Below are 18,748 nucleotides of genomic sequence, written 5' to 3'. Positions count from 1 at the left end.
GGTCTGGATGAGTGTTTCTTGAAGAACTGGGTGAATGTGTATTGTGTGCATGTCTTGAAGCAAAGATAAGAACTCTTCACAAAGTGGGTTTCCCCCCATACACACACACACACACACACACACACACATCACACCTTCCCTAGAGGCCATGATTTGCTGAAATTCAGCCTAGACCAGGACCAGTGTTCAGGCAAAGGAGCTGAGAAACTGTGGACGCTGTTATATCAGGAATCTCAGACTTTCTCAAAAGCCTTTAACCTCAAGCAAAGCTGGAATGGGTGTGAAGAGGGAATGTGTTTGATGGAGTGGATATGAACATGAGAGAGCACAAGGTGTGTGTGTGCATGCACACACGCGTGCACAGAGGGGTGGAATTGGGGGGCGGCTGCGTCTGCTCTGGTACAGTCTGCTCGTCTCCATGGCACCTGTCACCACACACGCGTGCTTTTCAGAAAGTCACTGGGATGTTTATTCCACCCCCAGCCTGGGTGCCAGCCAAGGAGCTGCAGGCACTTGTTTATCTTCTGGTGCGTAAGAGTGTGTATGGCTTCCCAGCAGCAGGGCAACCCGAGATACATGCGCACACACACTCACACGGGTGTGGTGACCGTGTTAGTTATCACAGGGTGAGCCACAACCTGGGCCCGGTCAGATTTGCTCCACATGGGGACAGAGATGACCCCCCAGCAGCTCCAGGGAGACACACCACCAATTCAGCCACCCCCAAAGCTCCAGGAAAGTATGAGAGCCAGTTGCCCTGGCTGTGGTCTTGTGCTCTGGTCCCACCCCCAGAACTAATCACTGCATAGCGGTTGGTCAGGCCTAGGTCACTGCCCACCCCTAAAGCTGACAGGGAGGCCCATCCTACCCCACCACATGGACTGGAGTGGGAAGGTGGTTCCCCAAGGAAAATGGAGGTGCTGAGGTCAAAAAGGGTGCACAGGACTGGCCTTGCCATAACCCTGGCATCTACCATGAGTGCTACACTATGCTTGGTGCTTGGTTTTATTTCTCCCTATATCCTCTTCAGGACTCTGAGAGCTGAGTTACATAGGATGAAGTTGAGACTCAGACAGACCTCAATCAAGGCCATACAGCTAGTTGCTGGCAAAGTCAGGATCTGAACCCACACTGCCTGCTTCCGTGCCCTTTTTGAGCTCCCACTCTGCTTTAGCAAGTGTTTTGTTGTCTGGAAATTTTCATTTTTAAACATGTTTATATCAGTAAGTCCCCATGGAACAAAGGTGGTTGGAGAGTGTGACAAAGGGCACAGATGGAAAGAGGCCCTGACTGTGCCCATGTAGCAGACACAGCTGGAGCTCTGACCACATCCTTTCAGATGCCCTTATAATTTATGTGCCCACCAGCAAGACTCCCAACAGGTGGTACCTGCATCCTTGTCAAAAATCTGCCCCTGGGCTTTAGAATCCGCTTTACCCACATGAACTGTGGACCAGAAGTGCCTGGGAATTAACACATAGCTCCATGGGTTGGCCCTTCATCCATGTCTGCCAGGTGCTGGGATATAAACACACCAGATCACTTACCCTCAGCCAGGGGAATTCTGAGGTGTACATTTACCCCATTTTCTAAAACTTCCTGCAGGATTACACTTCACCCACCCACTGGGATAGTTGGCTTAATAACCATCTCTTATTGGATGCCTTCCCTACCTGGGTCACCTTCCCACTCCCCTGCTGGTGTCTCTGCACCTCCCAAATGAACCACATTGCCTCAATCTTCATCTCAGGATCTGTGAGCTGCCCCAGGGCTCTGGATCCCATCCTCTTCTTCCACCCTGAGCATCTGGGCCCAGGCATTTGCTCTCCCTTCCTGGCGTCTTCCCTTTCCCTCACTACTGGCCCCTCTCATCAGAATTTAAATGCCTCCAAATCTCCTCAACTTAACCTCCTATCCCACTGTAGAGCTTACGATATTGCCTGTCTCCCTCCAAGCCCAAATTTGCTGAGAGAGTCATCTTCTTGCTCTCTTTACTTCTTTACTCCAATTTACTCATCAATTCCCCCGCCCCAAGTCTGCCTTCCACCCCCACCACTCCACTCACTGTGCTTTCATCAAATTTCCATTACCTTCTTTGCGAAGTCCAGAAATCATCTCTCAGGCCATATCTTGTGTGCCTTCCTTCTGGAATATTCTCTTCCCTTGGCTTCTAAGGCATCATTCTCCTGAGTTTCTCCTGGTTTATCAGATTACTGTTTCTCATTCTTTTTTGCAGTCTTCTTTTCCCAGCTGGTACCTTAATGTTGGCATTCCTCAGGGTGGATGTAGGGCTCTTGTCTCACCTTATTTGGTCTATGTTCATTCTTCATGTACTGACACCCCTCTCATGACTTCCATCACCAGAACCCTGGTTTGTCTCCAGCCTGGCCACTCAAGAGCTCAGTTTTAGACTCAGACGTCTCAGCATGGTGGCCCCACAAGCTCCTTCTTTCCCCAGGGCTCATCAGATGTACCTGTCCTCCATCCACTCAGCTCCCCAGGCAACAGAATCCTCTCTCCCCTCACAGGCACAACCACCCATGACCAAGACCTGTTGACTTTACCCCTAAATAGGTATCAAACCCGGCCCCTCTTCTCTATTCCAACAAACACTGCCATGTTTCGGGCATCATCATCTCTCACCTGGACAACTTCACGGCGTCCTCACTCATGCCTTGGTTCTACTCCTATCCACCCTGACCCTGACCCCCAGGGGGAGCTTTTTAGATCACAGGTTGGTTCTTGCCAACTGTCATGTCTTTTGAACCTCTCCAAGACTTGATGTCTTCATCCGTATCATGGGGCCAGTAATGTTTACCTGGAAGGATTGTAGGGGGAATAAAATGAAACAATGAATGTAGAATAGGGTTTGTATACTGTGAAGCGATAGTGCTCTTGTGGGCAGTGAATTAGCAATTTTCAGGGCCTGAAGCGTTAGGAAGCATCCCTTTTGTTTGGTGTTGTCCATGGTGCTGAAAACTGGTCCGGCATCTTGAGGTTTTCTGCTTCCCTGGGATGCTGGCTGAAGACGTTGGTCCGATAGATTTTCTTCATTTACTACCTGGATTTTTAAAAGATCACGGTGATTTATGATTCACCATGTAAGTGGGAGGAATAGAAGCTAAGGGTTTAGCGTGAGGTTTCAGGAGTTAGCTCCACTATTAACTAGTTGTGTGAACACGAAGTAACCTATCAGTATCTCAGTTTTCTTATCTGAAAAATGGGGATATAATATATAAATACTAATTTGCTCCTAAGTGATTGGAAATTGAAGATTTATGACACAGTAACAAAAACTTAGCACAGTTTCTACCCCTAAATAAACGTTACATTAACCTTAGTTGTTACCATTTTTAATAGGTGGCCTCCCTGTACAGGTAAGAAGGTTTTATCACCTCTCGGCAATTACAGAATTATTTGTTCTCCTCTGGGAGGTCAAAGAGGAGGGGACTATTTCTCTGCGAAGAAACGTCGAGGGCAGGGGCGCCTGGGTGGCTCAGTTGGTTAAGTGACTGCCTTCGGCTCAGGTCATGATCCTGGAGTCCCGGGATCGAGTCCCACATCGGGCTCCCTGCTCAGCGGGGAGTCTGCTTCTCCCTCTGACCCTCCTCCCTCTCGTGCTCTCTCTCATTCTCTCTCTCGCAAATTAAAAAAAAAAAAATGTCGAGGGGGGTGGTAGACAAAAAGGCCTCATGTCCTTGGCAGTTCAGATTCAACTGGAAACCCCTGAACACCTACTTCATCCTTCCAAGACCACTGTGAGGTGATTAATGTTAGTCCCATTTTATAGATTGGGAAACTGAGGCTCAAAAATGGGGAAATAACTTGCTGAAGGATACCCAAGGGAAGAGAACCGAGCTTTCATAGACCAGAGAGTGGGCGGGCACCCTGGCTGGGGAGGCCCGTAGCGAGGGAATCGAAGGAGCCTCGCTCCCACCCTACTCGTGTCCCCCTAACTCGCGGGAGCGTGGGCGGTGGCGAGACAAAGGGGCGGTGGCGGGGCGGGGGCGGGGCGGGGTGCGGGGAGAGAAGGCCGGAAGTGCGGCCAAGGCGGAGGCGGGAAATTTCCGCGCAGGGGGAGCTCGGAGATCGCGCCGACCTGGGTCCCTATCCAGGCGCTGCGTGCCCTTGGACAAGGGGCTTTCCCTCTCTGAGTCCCAGTTTCCTCCTCGGTAAAACTAGTAGAGGGTGTTCGCGGGGCTGGATTGAGTGAGATCTGACGGGCAACGCGCCCCGCCCGCAACAGGCGCGCAGCAAATGGGCAAGCGCTCCGCCCCTCAGTCTCCCTGTCTGTGAAATGGGAACCCGGTCGAGGAGGGCGGGGAACCCAGGAGCCCCCGGACCTCGGTGAGGAGTACGGGGCGAGGGGCGAGGGGCGAGGGGCGCCCTCCCTCCCTCGGGCCTCCTTTTCCTCGCCGGCACCGCCCCCTCCCGGCTTCGGAGGCCGCCGGTCGGCCAGCGCGCATGCCCGGGGCGGGGCGCAAGGCGAGAGCGCCGAGCGGGCGCGGGGGACGGCGGCGCGGAGTCCGCGGGTCCGCCCGCCAGCCCCGCCGGAGGCAGCCGAGGCCGCTCGGGCGGCGGCGGCGGCGGGAGCCGGAGCGCAGCGCGCCAAGGAGACGGAGAGGCAGCACTGTCGGGTAAGCTCCTAGCCTGCACTTGCTGCCCGCTATGGGCGGGCGACATCGACCCCATTCCTCGGCTCCCGGCCGCCCCGCAGCCTCTGTCCAGGGTCCTCGAACCACCTGGGTGGCGGGGCTCGCGCACCATGCATGGCGTGTGCCCAGCGTGCGCCCGGGGTGTGTGTGTGCGCGCTCGGCCGGGGGCGGCGGGTGTCCATTTCCAGGCTCCTCGCCGGGGCGGGGCAGGGCAGGGCGGGGGCGGGTCCCGCAGCCGGGGGCCGGGCACTGGAGGGGCCCTGAGGGCCAGCCAGCCCTGTGTGTAGGACCGGGACCCCACGCCCGGCCTCGCCGCGTGCGGCCGCATTGTTCAACAGGGCTGTGCGGGAGGGGCCGCTTCCCGCCACCGCGGGGAAGGGGGTCCGCCCGCGTTGATTCATCTCCACCACCCCCCCGCCCCCCCGGAGCGAGCTCTGTGCTCGAGTGGCTCCACTGGAACCACCGGCACCACTGAGCACACTCGCTGTCGCACACTCAGTGTGGCACACACTCTGGGGCACCGTCACACACCCCATCACACACCGCGTTCACACACCTGCATCTCCCGGTGAGGCCACGATCTTCACACACACACATACACACACACACACACACACACACACACTGTGGCCCTTGGTCATTCCATCACACTCACAGACGGCCACCTGTGCACCCACCCAGTACACCAAGTGGGAGCCTTGCGTGTACACCCGGGCTTAGCTACGCATTCACACCAGACATCACCTATCACAGCACACTCAACTCAACAATACTGCCTTATCACAACACACTCGCAGCCACCCTGCTCTGGCCTGCTTGTCCCTATTCACACTTGCTTGGGGTGTCCCTCATGTACCCCTAGACCCTGGAGTAGGCTGTGCACACACTTCCTCTCCCATCCTCTCCATCTCTTAGCTTGCTGCCCATCCCCTGCACTCACTCAGCCCAAACGTGCACACCCCTGCAAGTCTACGCTTGCCCTCCTGTGGATGAATGGATGGATGGTTTGGGGCCACTTCTGGAGAAAGGTACGGCTATCACCCTTTGTTAGACTCTTTCTCCCCTGCAGCCACAGGCAGGAGGCTTTGCTGCCCCAGGGATACTAGGAGACAAGGGGCCAAGAGGGTGAGGGGCAGCAGACCAGGATTGTCAGGCACACGCTCACACCTGCTGAAGCACTCCCAGCCTTTGTTGCTCTTGTCACATGGGAGGAGGTGTTTGCAGGTGCTTGGCAGCCCTGGCTTCATAGTGGGAAGAAATCCTAAGGAGAAGGAAAGGGCTGGCCAGGTCCCTGGGCCAGAATAAGCATTCGCAGAGGCTGCTCTGCTCAGGAGTGGGGCCCATGCACCTGTGCACACAGCCAGGCCAGCTCTCTGTGAGGGACCCTGAGGCCATGTGGCCACACATGCGCACACCCACAGGGTCCAAGTGGCCCCCACAAGACAAAGTACATAAGCCATTCTGCACATACAAGTTGCATGTATACACACCAAGCTCTTCTTGAGCAGAATGCAGGAGCCAGGTCCTGGCTCTCCAGGCTGGTCTAAGCTGGCACGGACATCTACATGCAGTCTCCACGCTCCTCTGCATGCCAGGTGAGCTGGCCCACACACCTAGGGGATCGGTTCAATCTTTTACCTCAATCAGGTCACATAAGTGTGCAGGTTCATCTGTTCATCTTGGTGGGTGTGTGCATGTGGGGACACTCATGCTTCCTCAGGCCCAGGGGATTGGGAGGACCCTTGGCCTGGCCCCAAAGAGCAGAAAGGGGCTTTAAAAGCCAAGCGTCAGTGTCCAAAATCTTAGCTGATACAAGCAGGAAGAACCCAGGCTTTGGGTTCAGACACAACAGGCTTTGAACTACAGCCTCCTGCACCAGCTGTGTGCCCTTGTCAAGTCTTTTCTCCCTCTGACCTCAGTGTCCGCATCTGTGAAATGGGATGATAATGCCCCCCTCATGAAATCATTGTGGAGTCCAGAGACCAAATGAGCCTGAGAGTGCTGGGCCCAGGGCTGAGCACACAGTGGGAGAGCGATGGAGCTGGGTTCCAGTGGGAGGGCTGGGCACAAGGAGGGGGCACCCCCGGCCTGGGCTGCCTCTTGGAGAAGTGGCTTGAGGATATTGAGGATCCCTCGAGAGCCAAGAAGCACCCAGTAGAACTGTGAGCAGCAGAGCCTCTGGGAACGGTGCCTTGGCAAATCTTAAACCCAGGGCTGGGCCAGCAATTCTAGATATAACTACATCCCTTCCCCCATTTCACAGACTAAGGCCCAGACTGTGGAAATACTCAAATTCATGGAGCAAGTCAATGACCAAGCTGGCGCCTGACCCCACATCTTTCTAATGCCCTGGCCAGGCTCCTCGTCCCTACCTCAGACCTTCTTCTGTGTCAGAGAACTGCACGCTGGGAACCAAGAAGCCAACCTTTTCCAGGGGGGTTTTCAGAAGAGACATGTTACCAGCTGGGCCATGCCTGCCACTCTGTTTCCTCTTCTGGAAAATAAGAACACAGCACCTGCCGGGCAGGTGTATGGGGTCTGCACAGAGTAAACGTACTAAAGGCTTGCTGTGTGTAAGGTTACCTCCCACCCTTCTCAGCATCTAGGTCAAGGGTCAAAACTCAGGTGGCTAGGGGTGCCTGGATGGCTCAGTCATTAAGCGTCTGTCTTTGGCTCAGGTCATGATCCCAGGGTCCTGGGATCGAGCCCTGCATGGGGCTCCCTGCTCAGTGGGAAGCCTGCTTCTCCATCTCCCACTCCCCCTGCTTGTGTTTCCTCGCTCACTGTGTCTCTCTCTGTCAAATAAAATCTTTGAGGAAAAAAAAAACTCAGGTGGCTATAGGCCAGGTGTATAGCCTACACGAGGGGCTGGCTATAAGAAAAAGGAGTCAGTGATCGATAGCAACAGGCAGTCAGCCCCAGTGTCCAGGACACCATAGGGAGGGGTGGAGATTGTGGCTAATTGGAGAGTACACCCCCATCCAAGAAGGCAGCTACTGCTTGGCTCCGGCTGACTGTTGCCACGCAGGAAGCATGCTCAGATTGCCAAATTTTAGTTTTCCCAGAGAATCTGGAAATCTGATTTTCACATGAAATCTTCTAATTTTAAATGTTGATCAGTTAACTCCTTTAAAAAGTTCTTTTTAGCGCTCTGGGTCAAACAAGCAGGTCTGAGGGCTAGATTCTGCCAGTTTGTGCCTCTGCTACAGGCCGTCCGTCCCCTGCCCCCTCCTGGGAGCACAGCTGGGCTCTGACAGGCGGGAGTAGATAAAAACAGGCCTTCCATGTACACAGCCCAGCCCTAAAGTGAGCAGAGCCCTGCACACCCCTCATCCTCTCCAATCCTCACAGCAGCCTCGTGGGAGCAGAGGCGGCTTCGTCAGGGTCCCCAGTGAGGAGAAGGGACTTGCCTGAGCTCATAGAGCTGCTAAGTGGGCAACCGCCTCCTCTCTCTCCCCTTCCAACTTCACTCCAGCCACTCTGGCCTTTTCATGGCTGCCTCAGGCGCTACCGCCTCAGAAGGGCCTTCCTCGACCAGGTGTGTAAACCAGCTGCCCCCCCCGCCCATAGTCCCACAAGTACCTCAGCTCAATTTCCAAAGTCAAGTGCCCCGTTGTCCTCTGCAAGACTGCTCCTACCCCAGTGTCCCCATTCTGGTGATGACCCCCATCCGCCCAAGTCCCATAAGCCCAAAGCCTGGGGGACATGGTGGTGAATAGTATCAGCTCAATCCCCATCCAGTGACTCAGGGTCTAGGCAGGGATCCAGGGGTATAAAGGGCAGAGTGACATGTGTCTGGTTAGGGGAAGAACAAGAGGCCGTAAGAACTCCTAGGAAGCTGGTGGGCAAAGAAGCTCACTGGAGGAGGGGTATTTGAACTGGGACCTGAAGGTTTAATGAGAGTCAGGCAAGAGGGTGTGTAGAGGCCGAGGTAAGAGAAACTGTGAAGCCATGGATGAGCCCAGAGAGGTTATAGTGCGTACATGCATGCATGTGTGTGTGTGTGTGTGTGTGTGTGTGTTTGTATGGACTTTGGGGGAGTGCGTACTGAAAGGTAAAGTTTAGCAGGTAAGTAAGTACACAGAAGCTTGGAAGCACATTATAGAATTGGACTTGACCCTAAAGGTAATGGGGAGTCATTAAGGTTCCCCCCCCCGTTTTTAAAAAAAGTAATATATGCACACATAACCAAAATTTCATGCATCACAAAGGGGCATACCAAAAAAAAATCTCTTCCACCTCCAGATCCTTGGTCTCACTTCCCAGAGGCAATTGCTACTAAGTTTCATGGGTTTCCTTCCATAAATTTTCTTTTTATAAATAAACCCATATATGTGTATCTGTCTTTTTTCTTGTCTGCATGCATGGAATCCCACTAGCCCTGGCTTTTTTCACTTAATTTATCTTAGGCATCTTTCCTCATCACTCTACACATTCTGATAGCTGGTGGGGGGGGGTGCCATGTGGCTGTCCCATATTTCATGAACTGGCTTCCATTTTTTTTTTTTCTCATCACCAGCCATGTTCTTGTGTACCCTTGGTGCACCATTGATCCATCTTCAAGACCATTCCTGGAGGCGGGCTTGCTGACCTAAATGCCAAGTGCATTGTAAACTTTTATAGGAATTGACAAATGTCTTTCCAAAAAGATTACAGCCAATTTACTTCCCTAGCAAGAGCAAGGAGGGGTTGGGGCCGAGGAGTAGCATGTTGGACCAACATCTTAAAAAGATCATTCAGGGGCGCCTGGGTGGCTCAGTTGGTTAAGCGACTGCCTTCAGCTCAGGTCATGATCCTGGAGTCCCGGGATCGAGTCCCACATCGGGCTCCCTGCTCAGGGGGGGTCTGCTTCTCCCTCTGATCCTCTTCCCTCTCGTGCTCTCTGTCTCTCATTCTCTCTCTCTCAAATAAATAAATAAAATCTTAAAAAATAAAATTAAAAAAAAAAAAAGATCATTCAGTCTTTCGTTTAACAAATATGCCTAGGGGGCTACTGGCTTACTATATGCCAGTTATTGTTCTCAACCCTGAGGGTATATAAGTAAATATCATAAAGTCCCCATCCTCCTGGAGCTGACATTCTAATGGAGAGACAAACCATAAGTAATAAACCACTGTATGTAATATATCAGATGGTAAATGGGTAATATGAAGAAAAGCTGAGCAAGGCAAGGAGGATGGAGAGTGCCCACCAGTGCTGGGGAGGATGGGTCAGGGAAAGCTGCAGGGAGCAGGCCATGCAGATTTCAGGAGGGAAAGCATTCCAGGCAGAGGAAACAGCCAGTGCAAAAGCCCCAAGGCAGCCTGTGTGACTGGAGCAGCGTAATCAAGAGAAAGAAGTAGGAGACAAGGCCAAGATCAGTGATGGCGCCAGAAGATCAGGGACATGTAGGGAGTTTACTTTTACTTGGCATGGTTTGGGGAGATACTGCATGGTTCTGAGCAGAAGAGGGATGGGCTACCTTGGGTCTTACTAAGATCCTTCCAGCTGCTGTGTTGAGAATGAACCGTATGGGTTGAAGGAAAAAGCCGGGATAATCCAGGTGGGAGATAGTGTGAGTTCAGCTCAGGAGAGTGGCCAGATTCTGGCTATATTTTGCAGGGAGATCTGTTATGTTTTGCTGGTGGATGGGACGTGGGGTGTGTGAGAAAAGTCAAGGGTGATTGTAGGGCTTTTGGCCTGCGCGCTCGTGAGATGGCTTTGGGAAAGATGGTGGAGCAGGTTTGGGGGGGGATCCAGTGCGCTAGTCACTCTGGCTGTGGATGTGTAGTTGGGATGAAGTTGCTCGCAGATCCAGCTGCCTGCCAGAGCCTCTCCCTGCATGTTCCCCAGACACCGCACACTCAGCCTGTCTAAACACAGCTCCCCTTTTCCCCAGATCTCCTGCCTCACACCCCCCAACCCTGGCCAGAATCCTGCGGGCCACCCCTACTGCCTCCCCCTACGGCTGGCTGGCTCCTGTCAGTTTTCCCCAGGATCTCTCAATTCTGCCAACTCTCTATTCCTTGGACCTTTACCGTGCCAGTTCTCATCTAGATTATTGCAGAGAAGGGCTGGGTGAATGAATGAAGAATTGGAAGAATAAAAGGTTAAAGAATGGTTGGCTAGCCCCTCTCCTCCCGCCTCCACACCATCCCAGAGCAGTCTTTGAAATCTCATATTTCAGACTATGTTCCTTCCTCAACTATTAATCATTCACAACTCCCCAGGGCCTGCACAGACCAAAACTGTGGCCTACAGACATATTTTGTTTGACCCACATAGTGTTTTTCTTTTTTGATCTTGAATTAGGGTATTTTACATTAAAGTTCTGGATCTCCTGCTACTCACTGATACTACCAGGATGCATTTCTCCAGAACAGAATGTGGCTAGTGGAGGAGTGGCTCCCCCTGTAAACAGGGCATGCACTCTCTGCTGCTTTCCCTACCATTCCCTATTGTACTATACCCAGCCTGCTTCCCTCACGAAAATTACCTACCTGGCCCCTGTGGCATCAGAGTTTGTGACCTGTGGCCTAGATGAAAAAAGCATAACTTCAGGGTAGCATGCTGTATGGGGTGGGCTGACAAGGAAGATGAAGGGTGCATGCTGCATGGGGTGATGGTAGATGAAGTTGAAAAGTTAGACTGTGAGGGCACCTGGGTGGACAGTCCGTTAAGCATCCGACTTTTGGTCTCAGCTCAGGTCATGATCTCAGGGTCGTGGGATCAAGCCCCACATCAGGCTTCTAGCTCAGTATGGAGTCTGCTTGAGACTCTCTCTCCCTCTCCCTCTGCCCCTCCCATGTTCTCTCTCTCTCTCTCTATTAAAAAAAATAATAAATTTTTTAAAAAAGAAAAAAAAAGTTAGACTATGGCCAAGTTCTGAAGGGCCTTGAATGCCATTTTAGGAAGTCTGACCTTTATCCAGAGGGCCATAGGAAGCAGAGAAGCAGGGGAGTGATATGGTGGGACAGAAGATGACCAGATGGGGGCAGAGAACCCAGTGAGGAGGCCCAGCTGCTTGGAAAGGGTGGGAGGGAGAAGACAGAGGCTCCTCCCCACTGGGTCTTCCCTGAGTCTGAGTCTGTTTTCTTTATGTTTCAGAACCAGATAGCAGCCTGGGGCACAAGTATGGTCAGGAGGGCAGTTGGGCAGTGCTGAAGACCCAGCCCGGCTCCAGCTTCTTTGAAAGAACTCCAGCCCCTCAGCCCACAGCCCTCTGCTGCCCACAGGATGGGAGCCTGGGGGCTGGGAACCCAGCCATGAGGGACTGCTGCCCCTCCCAGCAGAAGGCCAGCCCTGCACCCTCTAGGCACAATCCTGCCCCAAGCCCAGGCATGGACTCCAGACACAGCAGCCCCACTGGGGCTGGGGAAGGGGCCTCCTGTTCTGAGGGCCCTGGCGGGAGCTTGGCCTGCCCCTCCCTGACCTTCATCCCTCCCCAAGAGGCAGCTACCAAGGAGACACTGGGGGCACATGGAGCCTTGATCTCAGGGACACCAGAAGCCACCTTCTCTGGGAAGCCAGAACCTGTGTTCTCAGCGAAAACTGATCCCTCATCCTTGGAGAACAGAAATCCTATGTTTTCAGAGAAGATGGATTCCAAGTCTTCAAAGCAGGCAGATTCCACTTTCATAGGAAAGGAAGATGCTGGGTCCTTGAGGAAGGCAGATCCCATGTTTATAGTAAAGACAGAGCCTACAGTCTTGGGAAAAGGGGATCCTGTGGCTTCTGGAAGGATGGATCCTGTGACCTCAAGAAAGGAGGATCCTGGATCCTTGGGAAAGGTAGATCCTGTGTGCTCTGACAAGGTGGATCCAGTGTCCCCAGGGAAGGAAGATCCTGTATCCTCTGCCAAATTGGATCCTGAGTTCCCAAGAAAGGAGGAGCCCAGGTATTCAGGAAAAGAGCTTCATGTGGCCTCAGAAGAGGTGGCTCTTGCATCTGTGGGGAAGGCAGACCTTGTGTCCTTGGGAAAGAGAGATCCTGGGCCCTCAGGAAAGATGGATCCTGGGTCCTTGGAAAACACAGATTCTGCAACTACAGGAAAGCTAGATCCTGGGTTCTTGGCAATACTGACTCCAGGGTCATCAGGCAAAACTGAGCCTGTGTCTCCAGGAACAGTGGCTCTGGGGTCCTCCAGAAGGATGGATCCTACTCACTTGGTGATGACAGATCCTGCATCAATGGGAAGTGCAGAAACTGGGTCCTCCACAAAAGAGGACCCTCAGTTCCTGGGGAAGATGGATCCTACCTCCTTGGGAAAGGGAGATCCCATGTCTATGAGAGTGATAAAAACCATGTCTGCTGGGCAGGTGGATGCTGTATTTTCAGGAAAGATGGAACCCACATCTTTGAAAACTGTGGATCCTGTGTCTTCAGGCAGGGTGGGTCAAGTTTCTTTGGGAAAGATGGATCCTGTGCCCTCAGGAAAGCCAGAGCCCTTGTCTACTGGGCAGGCAGAACCAATGTCTGTCGGAAAGACAGAAACTGTCTCATCACAAAAGGAGGACCCAATGCCCTCCACAAAGGCGGATCCCATTTCTGTGGGAAATACAAAAACATCATCTTCTGGAAAAGTGAATCCCGAATCGAAAGGAAGGATAGACCCTGTGCCCTCAGGTCCAGGGAATCCCAAATTCTTGGGGACAGCAGGACCCTCATCCTCTGTAAAAGCTGAGACAGTGACTGAGGGGAAAACAGATCCACTGTCCTCAGAGAAGGCAGGTCCTATGGCTTCTGGAATAGTGGGTCCCACAGCCTCAGGGAAGGCTGACCCCCTGGCCTTGGGCAAGGTAGACACTGTGAGCAGAGGGAAGGCAGAAAGTGCTCCCCCTGGAGAAGTGGATTCTGTGTCTTCGGGAAAAGTGGCCCCCATGATCCTAGAGAAAACGGTCCTGGCATCCTTGGGAAAAGCAGAAGCTGTCCCAGAGGGAAAGGTGGATCCTTTGCCTCCAGAGAAGGGGAATCCTATGAACTCCACAAAGGTGGATCCCAGGGCCTCAGGGAAGGCAGAACCCAAGTCTGAGGGCAAAGCAGAAACAAAGGCCCTTGGGCAGGAGGGCCCTGTTTCATGGGGAAAAGCAGAGACTGCATCTCTGCGGGAGAAGCCACTGGCCTTGGAGAAAGGGGAGCCGGAATCCTCAGGAAAAGTAGACCCTATTGCCCCTGGGAAGGTGGAGCCTGTGATCCCGGGGCAGGCCGATGCTGCGCCTCCAAGAAAAGCAGAGTCCCCATCCTCGGGGAAGTTGGCCCCCCCGACTCTGGAGAAGGCAGAGGCCTCCTCCTCCAGGCAGTCAGATGGCAAACCCTGCGGCCCAGGCCCTTCTCCCGCGGGGGCCGGTAGTGGCGGAGGCCTCTTGGAGCCAGTGGCCAGCACGGAGGCCTCCAGCCCAGGCCAGAAAGACCTGGTGGCCGCTGGGGCTGAGAGAAGCCCGGGCCCTGAAGCCACAGGGCCCCCACCCGGGCCGCGGACTCGTGACAACTTCACTAAGGCTCCGTCGTGGGAGGCGAGCGCCCCGCCACGCGAGGACGCGGGGACGCAGGCGGGCGCGCAGGCCTGCGTGTCAGTGGCCGTGAGCCCCATGTCTCCGCAGGACGGCGCGGGCGGCCCGGCCTTCAGCTTCCAGGCGGCGCCTCGCGCGCCCAGCCCGGCGCCCAGGCCACCCTCGCGCCGGGACGCGGGCCTGCAGGTGTCGCTGGGCGCCGCCGAGACGCGCTCCGTGGCCACCGGGCCCATGACGCCGCAGGCGGCCGCGCCGCCGGCCGCGCCACCCGCCTTCCCCGAAGTGCGGGTGCGGCCCGGCTCCGCGCTGGCGGCCGCCGTGGCGCCCCAGGAGGCGGCCGAGCCGGTGCGCGACGTGAGCTGGGACGAAAAGGGCATGACGTGGGAGGTGTACGGCGCCGCCATGGAGGTGGAGGTGCTGGGCATGGCCATCCAGAAGCACCTGGAGCGACAGATCGAGGAGCACGGCCGCCAAGGGGCGCCCGCGCCGCCGCCGCCCGCCGGCCCGGGACCGGGCCCGGGCCGTGCGGGCTCGGTGCGCGCGGCGCCCCCCGAGGGTCCCGCCAAGCGCCCGCCCGGCCTCTTCCGCGCGCTGCTGCAGAGTGTGCGCCGGCCGCGGTGCTGCTCCCGAGCCGGACCCACGGCCGAGTGATCTGCTCCCCTTTTATACGCCCGGGTTTCCAACCTTTTCAGGCTCCCTTCTTGACCCCAAGATCCTAGAAGGGATCTCCTCGACGGGCGGGAGGCCCACTGAGGGGTGGGCAGCCTCTAGGGCCTTCTCATCCTCTTCTTCCCAGCCTCCTCCCCTGCCAAACTCACAAATGAACCCTCTCTACCCGGCCCCCTCATGGTCATGGGACCACGAACCCAGCCCCGACACACACACACACACACACACACACACACACACACACACACACACACACACCCCGTCCCCTTCCAGCTCTCAGCTCCACTCCTTCCCTGTCACACTGGGTTACCTTGGGGATCTGCTCAGCAGGCCCGGCCCTGAGAGCTGAGGCAGGCTCCTGAGATGTCCAGGCTGGTAGGCTGAAGTCTTCAGTGGCTGCCTGGTCCCCAGAACGGGAGAGACTGTGTACAAAAGCTCCAAGTGTGCAAGGATTGGTGTGTGAGACCCCTGAGTGTGCAAGGCTTCAAATATGGGGCCCCCGGAAGAGTGGTGTGTGTCCATGCGGTGGGCTGGCCCCCATGGCCCGGGCATGTCTTGCATGCTGGTAGTCGTCCCCAACTCCTATCTCCCCCTCATCTGGCCCAGCCCCCAGCCCTATCCACCCTCACTGGACACTGTTCACAATTCCTGACAGGGGGAAGGCAGCTGCAGGAATGCCGTGGGGGCGCAGTTGGAAAGAGAGTCTCAGACAGGTCTGGGAATCAGTCAGGAGCCAATGGAAAGTCTTGGGTCGCAGGCAGCCTGACAGCTGGTCTTGTTTTTTGGGGGCAGGACGGAGAGCTCACTCTACAACCACAGCTGTCCTTTAAAGGCTGCCCTCTTCACCCCTCGTCCCCGTGTGCTGTGAGCCCCACGAGTCCCTTGTGACCATCAATACCCCTGTCCCCACCCCCCCCAGCCACAGTTTTTGGCTACAAACTGTCACAATATACCTTGGTAATAAAATTTTCCCCCAGTTCTTGTCAGGTGTGATTAGCTACAAGCAGAAGGGGGCAGAGTAGCATGATATATTGTTGTGTTCACAGAGGGGTAGGTGTGGTTTGGGGTGACAAGACCTCTTCCGGGGTAGACCAGAAGAGTGGCGGCCCGTGTGGGGCTCTGCAGCAAGGGTCCTGTGGCAGGGACATCACAGGTCTGTGGTGTCCAGGCCAGCATTGGTGAAGGACAGCTCCTGCTGTCCACCTCTGCCCATCTTCCTTCCTGACAGCACCACACCCAGAGGCTCCGTATCTAGCTCCATCGGACTGTGTAGGGGTCCCTTCTGTGGGGAGAAGGAGGGAAGGTGTGAAGGGCAGGGATGGGGTGATTTCCCTGGTCCTTAAGGGAGTCTTCAAGCCCATGACAGATGGCTCCTTAACTGGGGTCCCACCTACTCTTCCTGGGGCCTCAGTTTCTTGGCTGTGTCCCAGAGGTGACCATGGCCACTAATGGTGCAGATGGGCTCAGGTGAACAGGTGAAGGGGTGGACCTGAGGGGGATGGTCTACTCTGGCCTTTGCCCTGATCCACGGACACAGTAGGACTTTGGTGTTCTTCCCAGTCCTGAATAATACCGGGCTCTGTGTCCCGTGCCAAGGAGTCAGTCCAATCCAATTCCTGCCACCTGAACCCCAAGGCAGGCATTATGCTGGGTGCAGCCCATCCATTACCTAAAGTCCCCACAGGAACCCCCTAAGGCAGGGATCCTGTACCCCACTTTACAGATGTGGAAACTGAGACTCGGAGGGCTCTCATGGCCTGGAAGAGGCAGAGCAGGGTTTGGATCACTGGTCTTGTTGGCTCTAAAGACTGTCCATTGCTGCCCCTGGTTGAATTCGGCATCTCCCCCTGCCACCCTCAAAGGGCCACATCACACCCAGGGTCCCACCTGCAGTTCATCATGGCACTCACTCATCTTCCTGCCTTTCCTCTTCCCCCTCCCCATGCAACTTGCCACACACTCACACCTCCTCACAAGTACGCCCTCCTGTGGACCATCCCCCAGGCTCAGCTATGCCAACATAGAGACACCTATGGGGCAGAGCCCCTGCCACCATCCTCCCCAGGGCATTCCACAGGCTTTTTCCAGACATGGGCTCTTCCGGTTCCTGGTAAACAGTGGAACATCTGAGGGGCCCCAGGAAGGACTAAACAGGGCTCCCCAGAGTTCTCACCATAGACCACCAGTGGGAGCCATTGGTGCAGTGCAGCCTAGGAAAATTCAACCTGCCCTTGGAGACAGGAGACCTGAGTTCTGGTCTGCTCTTGACTTGCAAGCTTTCTGACCTCAGGCAGGTCAACCAGAGCCTTCTGGCCTTGGTTGCTTGTGAAGGTTGGATTAGATCACCTCTCAGACCTTCCACACAAACATTTATGGAGGTCTTGGGTGAGTCAGGGCACCAAGAGATCCTCAGAAAAATGTCCCACCTGTGTTCCTCACCCAGAGACCCCAATGCCCACCTACTGACGCAGGAGAGGTGGTGGAGTCTTGGGCAGCTTCTCTGAAATATAACAACCCTCTGTCATCCTAGGACAGTCTTGGCTCTTTTCTGGCTTTTGAAGGCTCTCAGTGGCCCAGCCTCTCTCCCTCTCTAGACTCATCTCTTAGGCTCCCTGCCCCTCCCAACCCACAGGTCCAGCCCCACCTGAAGTCCCCAATTCCACTCCCTTCTAGGGGTCAGCCTTGGCCTCCACCAGGGGCCACCTGCCTGGCCACAAGTTCTAACCCACAAGTGTTCTCTTCTTCCTCAGTTCCCCCCAGACATGTTCATTGGAGTTTTGGCCCCAAACCATCTTCAACCAGAGATGAGCCATCCACCTCACTTCAGCACTGCCTGGTGGCCTGGATTACCATCTGTGACCCCCATCTTTGGGGGACCATTTGGAGGCCTCCATGTTAGAGCCAGATCCCTGTGCAACATTCCCACACCCCACCTGCTGATCTACTCCCTGTTCTCTATCCTGCACATTAGAACCTCAAGAGCTTTAACAACACGCTCAAGCCCAGGCCCACCCCACCCACTGGATCAGAATCTCCAGGCTGTGACACTGCATTGGCATTTCTAAAGAGTTCCCCATGTGATTCCAATCAGCAGCCCAGGCTGTGTGAACTGTTGATCTCATTGAACCATCTCACCTACTGAACAAATAATGGCACTGCTATTTATTTGAGCCTACCTTCTCTCCTTTACTAGATTACATCCACCTCCAGATTTCTTCCCCGCACCCCGCCAGCTTTCATACAAAGGGTATAAACAGAGGGAACCAGAATTTTTAGCTCTTGCTTCATGCCAGGTGGTTTTCATACCTGCTCTAACCTCATCCTCAAAAAGCCCTGCACGGTTGGTGTTCCAATCCTCATATACAAATGAGAAAACTGAGAACCAGAAGAAAGTCACCCACCCCGAGTCACACAGTGAACCAGGTGAAGAGCAAGGATTGGGCCCCATTCCAAAGCCATGGGCTTCCTAGGGCCTGGTGCGGAGACATGCGTATGTCAGCAGCAGGTCTGTCCCAAACCCCACCCCTTCAGAGAAGGACCCCAAGTCAAGAAGCCCCAGGCACCAACTCATCCCCCAGCTTGCCTTGGTTATCTCCTTGTCCTTTTCCAGGTCAACAGAGTTGTCATCCAGGGAATTGAGACTGTGGGGGAGATGATGGAGCTCAGATAGTTAGTAGCCCCAGTCTTCCCTGTCCATGGCCAAGAACCACCATTGCCTCCACCACCATCACCACATGACTGTCTCCACCTCCACCACCACCAACACCACCATTACCATCACCTCCACCACCAACACCACCACCATCTCCACCACCATCACCTCCACCACCAACACCACCACCATCTCCACCACCAACACCACAACCATCTCCACCACCATCACCTCCACCACCAACACCACCACCATCTCCACCACCATCACCTCCACCACCAAC

General features: G+C 54.8%; 2 protein-coding genes across 4 annotated transcripts in view; one reads left to right on the top strand and one right to left on the bottom strand.

Moving 5' to 3' along the window:
• The first annotated feature begins 4,070 nt into the window (after positions 1–4,070).
• On the top strand, positions 4,071–15,792 carry GPRIN1 (G protein regulated inducer of neurite outgrowth 1). Of its 3 annotated transcripts, none has more exons than XM_081826376.1 (3): positions 4,071–4,637; positions 6,919–7,228; positions 11,743–15,792. In XM_081826376.1, the coding sequence occupies exon 3, from the start codon at positions 11,901–11,903 to the stop codon at positions 14,793–14,795; it is 2,895 nt and encodes a 964-aa protein (XP_081682502.1). In that variant the 5' UTR covers positions 4,071–4,637; positions 6,919–7,228; positions 11,743–11,900; the 3' UTR covers positions 14,796–15,792. The 3 variants fall into 3 exon arrangements, with proteins under 3 accessions (XP_081682502.1, XP_081682500.1, XP_081682501.1); XM_081826374.1 differs by lacking the exon at positions 6,919–7,228 and adding an exon at positions 5,571–5,683 and having other exon boundaries at positions 4,072–4,637; XM_081826375.1 differs by lacking the exon at positions 6,919–7,228 and having other exon boundaries at positions 4,074–4,637.
• The window catches only part of CDHR2 (cadherin related family member 2), a 32,993-nt gene continuing 30,016 nt past the window's right edge, over positions 15,772–18,748 (bottom strand). Inside the window, exons 31-32 of the mRNA XM_081826378.1 lie at positions 18,397–18,454; positions 15,772–16,095 (exon numbers count right to left, since the gene is read on the bottom strand). Coding sequence (XP_081682504.1) covers positions 15,961–16,095; positions 18,397–18,454 — 193 coding nt within the window. The 3' untranslated portion in view covers positions 15,772–15,960. The remainder of the gene's footprint in view (positions 16,096–18,396; positions 18,455–18,748) is intronic.

This window comes from Leptonychotes weddellii, chromosome 7 (genome assembly GCF_054177405.1).
Source record: "Leptonychotes weddellii isolate Sample4059 chromosome 7, ASM5417740v2, whole genome shotgun sequence".
In the NCBI taxonomy this organism is placed as follows: domain Eukaryota; kingdom Metazoa; phylum Chordata; class Mammalia; order Carnivora; family Phocidae; genus Leptonychotes; species Leptonychotes weddellii.
This window is presented reverse-complemented; position numbering and strand designations above follow the sequence as displayed.